Source organism: Stegostoma tigrinum, chromosome 6, assembly GCF_030684315.1.
Source record: "Stegostoma tigrinum isolate sSteTig4 chromosome 6, sSteTig4.hap1, whole genome shotgun sequence".
NCBI classification, from domain to species: domain Eukaryota; kingdom Metazoa; phylum Chordata; class Chondrichthyes; order Orectolobiformes; family Stegostomatidae; genus Stegostoma; species Stegostoma tigrinum.
Genome location: NC_081359.1, coordinates 76957954 through 76970208, shown reverse-complemented (window position 1 = coordinate 76970208; position 12255 = coordinate 76957954). Strand labels below are relative to the sequence as shown.

At 39.9% G+C, this 12255-nt stretch overlaps 1 protein-coding gene across 4 annotated transcripts in view; it reads left to right on the top strand.

Moving 5' to 3' along the window:
* The window catches only part of atp8a2 (ATPase phospholipid transporting 8A2), a 498882-nt gene that overhangs the window by 280205 nt on the left and 206422 nt on the right, over nucleotides 1-12255 (top strand). For all 4 annotated transcript variants that reach the window (XM_048533131.2, XM_048533132.2, XM_059646682.1 and 1 more), the window contains one exon: nucleotides 2292-2464. In XM_048533131.2, coding sequence (XP_048389088.1) covers nucleotides 2292-2464 — 173 coding nt within the window. The remainder of the gene's footprint in view (nucleotides 1-2291; nucleotides 2465-12255) is intronic.

The following is a 12255-nucleotide window of genomic DNA, read 5'->3' as shown; positions in this document are numbered from 1 at the left end:
AATACAATAAGGAAACCTTTGCCTTTTACAAGATAAAATTCTCTGATACAATCCGGGATATCGCAAATGTTCCGTGTGCTCAGCAGTGCTATTTTCTGTTTGAGCATTTAATAGAATAATGGCTTTGCTCCTGCCCCCCAAAATGGATGGGTATTTTTACAGGTAGAGAGCCAGGAACCTGATGTAACTGGTTTGTTGCTGCTGTTGTCCACAAACTTGATCTCACTAAAGCTGGATGTTCAGCCCCCATACTCTTGTGCACTGAATTCTAAGATCTGTTTCGGGAGCTCATGCAGAAAATTGACTGCTGTCAGTTTCTTCCTGCTGATAATATGTAGGCAAAGGGCTCCTGCAAAGCACTAGTTGGGGGAAGTACAATTTGTGTTTACTGTCCTGCATAGTGGTATTTTCCGTCAGTACAAAAGATCTTGTTTTTCTACATCACAATTGTGTGTCTTGAAGTATCCTAAAATGTTTCTCATGCAGCAAATTTTTTGATGTGCAGTCATTCTTCATCCGTTTGCTGATGTGGCAATCATTATTCAACAGAAAATCCCACAAGTAGCAATACCTGGCTGATTAATCTGTCTTGGGTGGTGTTGGTGAAGGGAAGACTGTAGTTCAGGAAACCAGCAGAGCTTGTTTGTCTTGTAATGATGCGATGAGACATTTAAGAGTGATTTGAAATGTGGGAATAGATTTAATTTGACGTAGATAATCCAGCTCCTTTTGAACTGAACTATGAAAGCTAGATCCCATTTGATCAGAAATGAAGCTCCGCATCAGCCTCCCTGCAGCAACAGGACCTCCCCCAAATAAGTCATAGGGATGAAGGTGCTCACAATGGGACAATCAGTGGAGTGGTGGCAGTTAGACTAATAATGTTTGAATCAGTGGTCCCTCAAGAATTAAATGCAAGCCACGTGGCTTTCCTGAAAACAATAAGATTTTCCAGCAAGTTTCAGTTGAGGCACCTGGCATCTGAAGGGGAATAGCATTGAGAGCCACACCATTGCCCACCCTACCCTAATCTGTGATCTCCAGACTATCCTCATTCAGCTTTGGTCCAGGGTCCATTGGTAATCCTTGGTCTCCGATAGCTCTTTGTCAGCACTGCTAATGGACATGAAGGGATGATAGGTTGCGTGTTCACTGTGGGAGGGGCCTCCACTGTTGAGATGTTAAATCTATTTGCCAGATATTCTACTTTTATAATCTGGTTTTACTGGTGACTTGAAATCTAGACTGGTTCAATGTGTTATCGATTGCTCTTTTTACTGTCATTCTGACACTGAAGTGGCTTTTGCAATTTCAGAAGTTTGAGCTTTACACTCTTGATGCACCCATTCAGTCCAAAAATTGCAACTGATTCAGAGATAGGTGTATGTTTTCCAAAATGAACTGATCTTCCTTTATCATCTGGAGGTAGGACATTGTCTCCATATTGACTAATCAAAGTTATTAATAGGCAATTTTGGCATCTGCCCCAAAACAACAGACCAACTGAGTAAAGCACAATTTAAATTCTCTGCATGGTGGAAAGATAAACAATTTCAGTCAATCCAACATGGTGGAACATAGAGACTTTCAGCCTATAGCTGCTCTCTTTCTCTCTGTCCAGAATAATCTTTTTTTAAAACAAAAGCTTGTAACCCGATGTTACAATGGTATCATCTGTACCCTGCCCATCTCAACCACCAGCATAGCAAAGTGAATAGCATAGACTGTGTGTTCGGTCTGAGATGTTGATTAGTTATCCTTGAGAACCCAACAGTCTCTACATAGAAATATTAGAGCACAGCTATCTACAGTGTCTACAAACCGCTTAGTTTCAGCAAGGCAACCCTTGGAAAAGTCATATGACCCCTTTCATTTTACTTGAAAGAAATAGCCCCAAAATACATTAATCTTATGGACTTTATAATTGTGACCTTATAATTTGTGCATCCCAAGACCAAGTAAAAATTACTTGCATTCCAATTTAAATGTGGTTTGGAATAATGAGTGACCAATTCTTTAGAAATGCTAAACATTTGTATTGGAATTAATCCTGCTCAGAGCTCAGATGTGATTCCAGAGTAAGTATTCCATTGTACGTTGTTATGTTTTTAAACTGACATAAGATCTCCAAATTATGGCTGATCAATTGTCAAAAATCAATGTGGGGTCAAGTTGTTGAATTCTTGCCTTTTAGTTAGGAAAACAGCAACTGGAAACACAGCAGATATGCTGACCATGGATCAAGGAAATATGCTATTGAATATTATCACAAAATTTTTGTTTTTTTGTAGGCAACCAGGGAAACGCTTACTCATCATTGTGAGGACCTAGGTGAGTCCTTGAACAAAGAGAATGAACTTGCCCTAATTATAGATGGGCACACTTTGAAATACGCACTATCTTTTGAAGTCCGTCGCTCATTCTTAGATCTGGCTTTGTCTTGTAAAGCTGTCATCTGCTGCAGGTAAGAAATGGCTAAATTGATAAGTTTTACTCTAAATCTGACCATGGGATGTGAATTGTAGTAGTTATTGCACATGCCTAATTGTAATCTGTAAAGCATGGACCAGAGCAAGAAGGGGAGGGAGAGGATCCAGCTCTTTTAAATTACAAAAATGAGCCAATTGTCTCTTGCTGATCATTTAGCCACTATTTTGCAAACATATACATTAACATTCAAGTGCGTCCTGTGCATGTAATTATATGGTGGTGAGAATTATGTATATGCCCTTTATCTCAGCCCCCCTCAAATTGTTAGTTTTTTCTTGACTATTTTATTCTGTCCTGTATTGTTATTGAAAGATGAGTAGATACATTTTTGAGTTCAAGGTGGACATATTTTTGCTACGTTCTTGGTAGCAGTACAAATTTCAATAGTGGTGGAAGGACATAGTTAGGCTTTGATACAATGTAATGCCAAATGTAATGTCAGTGATGCCATTTAGCACAGCACAGGCATTATATTATCCAGGGTGCCTTATTTGTTACATGATGCAAATGTGATCTCTGAATAAAGAAATTCAAGTCAGCTCTTTGTTTTAAATGTGTAGGGCAGATCCCTGCCAAGGGGAGTATGAACTTTATATCTTGATGTTTACGCAGTCATTCCTTATGGCACCTCAGTAAAAATAATGAATGTGGATGATGACAAGATTAACAAATGTTTTTAGCACTGTACTTAAGAATGTGATATTACAACTATTAATTCCAGGCAACCATAACTGGGCATTCATTATATTTCTTTAAATAGGTCAGATGAAGTGGGCTTTTCCGATGCAGACAGGTTAAAGACCTATGCATACAGTGGTGTGAGAATTTCATCTGTGTTTTTTCACTAACAAGTGATAAAAATCCAAATGAGTTCATATAGTTATAAGCATACTACATATGAACTTGTGTTAATGTGGTCCTGTGGACTGCTGAAGCTGATTGAATCAGTCAATGGGAATGTTATCAGTTGCTGTTGGAAATGTTTGACTTTCTACTTTAATTAGTTGTGTTGAAGGAGATTTTGCTGCCATGAGTTAATTTGTTATAGATCTGTTTTTTGTTGGTGAGACAAAGTATTCACTGGTTGCTTGTATGTGTTTTCAATGCTTTGCTTTTAAAGCAGACGCTGCAGTTCCACTTGTTACTTGATGACATCTAGATAAGGCTTATGTAATTGATCATTCATACTGAGATTTCTGCAGGAACAGGTCATTAGTGGATATCACATTTTGTTAATTCGTATTGGGATGTAGCAGATATTTCCACATGCTTTATAGGTTGTGTTTGACACTGATAATCAGAGGTTTCAAATTGTTAGTTGATATTTTGAATGCCATTTTAGTTTCAAATTTGAATGTATTAATGTGTGGGGGAAAAAATGCCTAATTAAAGAATTTCTCCTGAATGTGTTAACTTGCATTTGTTTTACTGCTTCTCACTCGTGTGAAGATGTCTTCTAGTGCCTTACAGAATCTAGAGTTAGACAATGCTTAAGAAATCATGAACACTATCTGCAGTGGAGGCAAAAGAAACCGAGAGAATCTTGAAGAAAATTTGGTGAAATTTAGGGCAGTAGAATCTATGTTGCTGGAACATTAAGATGGGCTCTGAACCCATGAATATCTTGTAAAAACATGAATGAACACTGCCGTAGAGGAGCAACATAAGACCATAAGACATAGGAGTGGAAATAAGGCCCTTCGGCCCATCAAGCCCACTCATTTATGGCTGATGGGCATTTCAACTCCACTTCCCTGCACTCTCCCCATAGCCCTTTAGTTTTGGTAGACATGGACTTTGGTAGACAGCAAAAAATCCATTATCAATAGATTCCAAGCCAGTTAGAAACATTGAATTCAGGCCACATCTATCCTTTGTTCTGTAAAGACAGTTTATTGAATTACGGGATCTTGCCCTTCTTAGTCCATGCTCATGTTACACTTGCTTCCTACATATTTGATATATTAAGACACATCTATGGAACAGCTGGAACTTGAACCCAAGCTTTCTGGCTGAGAGGAAAGGACATTACCGTTATTTCCTCTATATATATATATATATATATTTTCCTCATCAGCCTGTTCAGAGATGTTATTCCACATCTCTGGAGCAGTTGGGACTTGAACCCAGGCCTCCTGGTTCAGAGAACTACCACTGTGCTCCAATAGCCCTAAGGTTGCTCCCTTTATATGCTCAAATAATTATTGGCGACCGCCTGCTTTTCTTAACCTTTTAAATAATGCCATTGAGAAACTTAATGCGTTAATCAGACATCAACAGCCATTTTGCCAATGTATCTGCCATCCTTCTGTTTGATAGATCCATTTGTATGTAGTTGTTGACTAATCACAACATCCACTTGCTGTTACTTTGTTCTTAATGGACAATTAATGCCCACACAGGGAGCTGTGAGGTTGCTTGTGGGCTCCTAGGATTGTTCCCTGCTAAAGGTCCAGTACTTGAGTGCAAGTCTTGGCATCAAAATTGGGTTCCCTTCCCTTTTCTGCTGATCCCATTATCTTTTACAGTTGCTCATCTGTGGCCTGAGATCCAGTAATAATTCTAGGCCCTAGGTGGATGTTGTGTGGGCAGTAGCTGCTCCCTCCCCTGTAATACTGCCATACATTAGAGCTGCCTACCTCTAATTAGCCAGCAGCTCTTGGTAGGCAGGATTTTAGTCCTAGGCTCCTTGATTCCGAACAATGCCCAGTGATGTAAAGTATAATGAAGTTAATTGCCTGAGTTGTACTTAAATTTAGCCAGCCTTCCCTAAAAGTGGTGTACCTCCATTGTCTCGGTTAAATACCACCCAATATTTTTTGAGTGGCTATTGAGACATGGGAGGTTTCATTTTAAAGCAATTTAGGTAAATATTTCAGAGCAACTGTGAAAGGTCATGGAAAAACTAACAGGGTGAAATTAAAGTAGATGGTTTCAGTCAGCAAGCTCGCATAGGATACAGCTTGTTGGAGTAAATGGCCTACTTCCGTGCTCCCTAGTGGTTCAATAAAAGTGATGTGCAAATATGTCAAAATGTCCTTTTGGTTCTTTGCTCTGAAGCCAAATTCCATCATGCTTGTTGCATCATAAATTTTCAATCATTGTAATGGAAGACTTGCAGTAAAACATTTGTCTAGGTTCTTCACGTGAATGAAAATACATAATTTGCTACTGTTGCTTAATAGGTGTTCCTATCTTCTTCTTGGTTACCTTAAGTTCCCAACACAAGTAGGTAGCACAGACTGTTACCACCATCAATATCCCCTCCACCCCAGCCTCCTTTTCAACTTTTAGATCTGTACACAGTGTAAGAGCTACAAGATATATAGTACCAATTTTACCTGGAACAGTAGGTAGTGCTCTTCCAGCTGTGAAACTTGAAACTGTCCTGTTTTGCAGTCATTATTGCCATTGTCATAATGCAGTCAGGGCTGATATGATGTGAATTTCAACTACTGGGACTGTACTTAAGGTTTGAAATTATTGCATATTTTAGTGCTCTCATTTTCCTAAATTCACTTTTCAGTTATCTTTCATTTGCATCCAATAATATTCATGTGTTACACCAGTAGATGTTGTTCTAATTAAACACTGACATTGTTACTGATGAAGAAGTTCATAATGTGTTACATGTCATCCGAAAGTGCTGGAATGTTGAAGCATAAACATTGGGAATGATACAAAGAGTTTAGATCACGGATCAAACTTAAAATCATGGAATCATAGAGCACAGAAGGAAGCCATTCAGCACAGCATTCCAATTGGTGTCAATCACTGGTCTTTTCCCCGTAGCCTTGCAAAATTTCCTTTTAAAATGTATATTGAAAAGCATGTGTGAAATTCATTCTCCTTTACTTTAGATGTCAGTTAACTTGATGTTCAAGCTTAGAACTTTGTATTTTAATTTCAGCATTTAGGAATGACAAGCTGCTGACTTTTTAGACCCAACTACTGTATAAATGTTTTTGTATGATTAACAGATGAAAGGAAATAGTCATAGAAGTGTTTCTCACATTAAAAGGAGAAAACAAAATGTCTGACTCAAAAAATAATTTAATTTAGGAAAGTTCCTATTTTGGGAAACCAGTTATTCGCATTTTATACATAACTGATACATTTTGAATTACATGATATTGAGCCTTTTTTTTAAACATGTTACTTGATGGAAAATTATTCAGCTCTTCCCAATGGAATCAATGAAGACAAAATTCTTAGTGGCATCAAAGCATAACACAGTAATTGAATAAAAGTACTCCCTTTTTACAAGCCATAAATAATCAAATTTTTACATCATAACAAAAACAAGGGAAATGTATTGGGTTAAATTGTTGGGCAGCATGGCAGTTCAGTGGTTAGCACTGCTGCCTCACAGCACTCGGACCCAGGTTCGATTCCAGCCTTGGGTGACTGTCTGTGTGAAGTTTGCACATTCTCCCTGTGTTTGGATAGGTTTCCGCCACGTCCTCTGGTTTCCTCCCACAGGCCGTAGATGTGCAGGTTAGGTGGATTAGCCATGAATGGTTACGAGTAGATGGAGGACTGGGTCTGGATGGTATTTTGTTGGGAGGGCCATTGCAGATTCAGTGGGCTGAATGGCCTCTTTACGCACCTTAGGGCTGCTATGATCCGACGATAAATCATAGATGAACACTGAATGCTGGAGAAACTTAGTAGTTCTGGTAGCATCTATGAAGAGACTTGCCAGACCTTCTGTGTTTCTCCAACAGTCTCTTCCAGCATCAGCAGTATTTTGCTTTTATTTGAAAATTAAGTAAGAGCATATTTTACACTTTCGACAATACACTAATTGCAAAACACTTCAACTGTCCAGGCAAAGGAAAATATTCTGCTCTGAATCCGTTGCCTTTACTAGGATAGTTAAGTTAGAAGTTGCTGGATCCAAACTATTGACTTTTTTTCTCCACAGAGGCTATCAGACTTGTTGACTTTCTCCAACGACTTCTGCTTTTATTTGAAATAAATTATTAGAATAGCTTGCGTTGAGTAAGCTTGCATTTCTTTGAGTATAGAAGATGTAAGTGGGAACTTAGTTGAGGTCATTAATGATCTCTAAAGTAAAGAAGAAGCTATTTTGAAATCCAGACAAAGGAAACATAATGTTAAAAACCTGAGCTTGGCCGTTCTGGGCGATGTTATAAAACACTCTTAAATAAAGGCAAGTAGAAATCTTGAACACTCACCTCTAGAAATCTGTTGAGGCTAGGTTAATTGAAAATTCCAAAACAAAGGTAGATATATTTTTGTCTGGTATGGGTATTAAGAGACATGGGCTGGATTTTATTCTCCCCTTGGTGTACCTGCCACCTACCTTTCCCACCCTTGTCTCCATGAAAATGTTACTAACAGTGTGAGAGGTGCTGAGTGATGTGGCAGCTTGTGGCATGCTTGACACTCTTCACTGAGCATTAATAGTCCACTTGGTCTGATGGAAAATACCACATGTAGCCACTATATGTATGATTTACAATGTCATTACCATACTGGTATGTAGCCTGTAGAATTCCTACAATTGATTAATATAATCAAATAGTACATTTCTTTGGTTGTTTGTAATAGGCACAGTACAAACTGTACTCAACCAGACTGCACTTACACAACCTAAAAGGAAATGTCTGCAGTTCAAAGTGATTCCATAATTTAGCAGCACTTCTTGAACGGTCTTTCCATGGGATGTGGGCATTAGTGTTAAGGCCAGCGTTTGATTGTTCCTGAACTGAGTCTGAAAATGACCATGCGCAGAGCATTGAAGTCAATGATGTTGCTGTGGACCTATTGTTACATGAAAGCCCAACCAGATAAAGGTAAGCACATGTCTGTGCTGAAAAAATAGTTGTAGATGTGAGCATCCAAATCAGGAACATCAGTAGATGATTTGGCCCCTCAAGCCCACACTGCCATTCAGTAAGCTCATTGCTGATCTGATTGTGGCCTCAACTGTTCACTCCTTTCTAACCCAGTAACCTTTTGATTACTATGTTATTGAAGAATCCTTTCTCTCCTTACATGTATTCAATGACTCTGCTTCCACCACTGCCTGGAGAAGAGTATTCCAAAGACTCATGACCTCGAAAATCCTCCATGTCCCCATCTTAAATAGGAGGAACCTTATTTGTAAATTGTTTTCCCCCATTCAGATCTCTCCCATGTGAGCAATCAACTTTTCTGTATTCACCTTGACACACCGCCTCAGAATCTTGTACACTTCAAGACCATAACCCCTCGTTCTTGTAAACGTTGCAATGCATTCAGACCTAGCCCAGTCAACCCTTCCTCAGAAAGTAACTGGCCCAAACTTGGTATTAGTGGAGTAAACCTTCGCTGAACTGCATCTAATGCATTTACATCCTTTCTTATATAAGGAGACCCAACTGTATATGCTACTTGAATGTAGCCTCACCAATACTCCTGTACAATTGTAACAAAACCTCGTTACTTTTATCTTCCATTCCCCTCAGGATAAGAAACAACTTTCTATTTGCCTTTCTGGTAACTTTCTGTATCTGCTTATTAACATTTTGTGACACATGCAGCAGTATACCCAGATCCCTCTGTATGGTTGAACTCTACATTCTTGTTCCATTTAAATAAAATGCTACTTTTCTATTCAGCTTACCAAATTGGACCAGTTCAGATTTTTCCAATTTCTGTTCCAGCTGTCAGTTTTTTGTTCAATTGCCTAACTTGTCTGTATTCGTATGGCTACCACTTACGTGCAGAAGTATAAATCAGGAGCCAGAGTAGGCCACTCAGCACTTCAAGCCAGCTCCACCCTGCCATAAGATTGCTCTACATTCCCACCTGCCCTGACAATCTTTTACTCCTGGATTATCAAATATATTAGGGCTACATGGTGGCCCAGTGGTTAGCACTGCTGCCTCACAGCGCCAAGAACCTGGGTTCACTTCCACCTTCGGGTGACCGTTTGTGTGGAATTTGCACATTCTCCCCATGTCTGCGTAGGTTTCCTCCAGGTACCCTGGTTTCCTCCCACTGTCCAAAGATGTACAGGTTAGGTGAATTGGCCATGTTAAATTGCCTGTCGTGTCCAGGGGTTTGAAAATTAGGTGGATTAGACATGGGGAATGCTGGGTTACAAGGAAAGGGTAGGGAAATGAGTCTGGGTGGGATGCTCTTTGGAGGGACCGTGTGGACTTGTTGGGCTGAATGGCCTGTTTCCACAATGTAGGGATTCTATATTGTTCAAATTTAGTGTAACCTTGTGCCTCTTATGTTCTATGTTCTTGACAATAATGCCCAGAATACTGGATGCTTTCTTAAGAGATGGAGACATGGGATTGAGGGAGATTTAGCAGTTTGGATTAGAAACTGGCTTTCTGTAAGAAGACACTAAGTGGTGGTTGACGGAAAATACTCCGCCCGGAGTCTGGCTACTAGTGGTGTGCCACAAGGATCTGTTTTGTGGCCACTGCGGTTTGTCATTTTTATAAATGACTTGGACGCAGGCACAGGTGGATGGGTTAGTAAGTTTGCAGATGACACTAAAGTCGGTGAAGTGGTGGACAGTGTGGAAGAATGTTGCAGGTTGCAGGGAGACTTGGATAAACTGCAGAATTGGGCTGAATGGTGGCAAATGGAGTTCAATGCAGATAAATGTGAGGTGATTCACTTTGGGAAGAATGATAGGAAGGCAGAATACTGGGTCAGTGGAAAGCTTCTTGGTAGTGTTGATGTGCAGAGGGATCTTGGTGTCCATGTACATAGATCCCTAAAAGTTGCCACCCAGGTTGATGGTGCTGTTAAGAAGGCATATGGTGTGTTAGGCTTTATTGGTAGAGGGATTGAGTTCCAGAGCCATGATGCCATGCTGCAACTGTACAAAATGCTGGTGCGGCCTCACTTGGAATATTGCGTGCACGTCTGGTCGCCCCATTACAGGAAGGATATGGAGGCATTGGAAAAGGTGCAGAGGAGATTTACCAGGATGTTGCCTGGTCTGGAGCGAAGGTCTTATGAGGAAAAGCTGAGGGAGTTGGGTCTGCTCTCATTGGAGAGAAGAAGGCTAAGAGGGGATTTAATAGAGACATACAAGATGATCAGAGGATTAGAGAGGGTGGACAGTGAGAGCCTTTTTCCGAGGATGATGACGTCAGCTTGTACAAGGGGGCATAGCTGCAAATTGAGGAGTGATAGATTTAAGACAGAGGTTAGAGGCAGGTTCTTTACTCAGGAAGTGCCAAGGGCGTGGAATGACCTGCCTGCCAATGTAGTTAACTCAACCACATTAGGGACATTTAAACAATCCTTGGATAAGCATATGGATGATGATGGGATAGTGTAGGGGGATGGGCTTAGATTAGTTTACAGGTTGGTGCAACATCAAGGGCCAAAGGGCCTGTTCTGCGCTGTATTGTTCTATGCTCTATGTAGTGAGCCAGATGGGTTTTTACAACAATCAGTGATCATTTCATGGCACCATTACTAATATAGCTTCTAACTGCTCACTATCACGATAACTTTAGCAAAGTTGAGCACCTCTGGACTCTGGAAGGAACTGTTACCAGGGATTACTGTAAATTGTTAGAATGTATAGGACAAGTCAAATAAAGATATCGATAGACATCTTGATCTAAATACAAGTTCCACAGAGGGGTAAAACTAGTCCTGTACAAGTCCACCCGCACCCATTCCCCCCCCACCAACAAAAAGAACAATTTCTCAGCAACTGTGCTGTGATTTGTGGTAAACCTTACTGATCAAAATTATATGCCCTGACCTTCACTACTTTTCTTCCCATATACTGTGTTGCCTAGTTGTTTTCTGGCACCTGCTATAAGGAGGTCTGTATTTTTTTTTCTCTCAATAGTTTTCCTTGCTTCTGTTCTAAATTGTTTGATCCCTTCTAGTTACATCTGACCAATCCCAGAGTTGAGCAGCATAAAGTACTGGGGTAGATATGAGCCTAAAAGCTTCCATGGAATGTGGCTATGAATCATGAGTTCAGCACATCGGAACCCTTAGAGAGGTTCAATTCAAAACAATTTGGAGCTGCTATGGTAGCAGTTTAAAAAATGGCTTTTCAATGCTCATGTTAGTTGTTGCCTAAAGTGACTTTCTGGTCAAGATATTCAGTGTATTATTGGGCAGCACAGCGTAGAAAACAAAGGGCTAAACTAGGAATCCGGTTCTGTCCAGTTGACCAATGGTAAATGTCTGAGATCATAACTGCTAACATTGAGTTCAAATCAGCTGCAGCTGAGATCCCCACTATATCAGGGTTTTTTGGTGTTTCTTTTCTGGCAAATAGGAAAGTTTATCATCACTGTTGCTGTGAAATGATTTTGAGATCCCATGCCTGAAAGTTTCTGGATTTTTCAAGAAGTCTGATAAGTTAGAAACAAACACAATCATGCCATTGACACAAAATAGCTAACTAAGCATTTGTGGTAACAGTACAGTTGGACAATGCAGTTGAGGTTGTTTGCAAATATCAATTTTTACCATTCACAGAGACAAATAGCCTTCATAGGACATTCTCATATAGATGAAATTGAAAACATTGGTTCAGAGATCCAGGTGTCAGGCTGCTTGTTGAACATTAAAAAACATTATTACCTAGCTTGCTGTTATCAGCAATTAACAAAATCTCTAGAAAAAATATTTTCCCCATGTCATATTGAAGTTAATTGTATTCGTTCAGTTGCTGCTGCCATGCAGATTGGGCTGGAACTGGATCCATTCTCCTCTGTATGGCAGACATGTAATTCATTTCAACAACATGTTGGG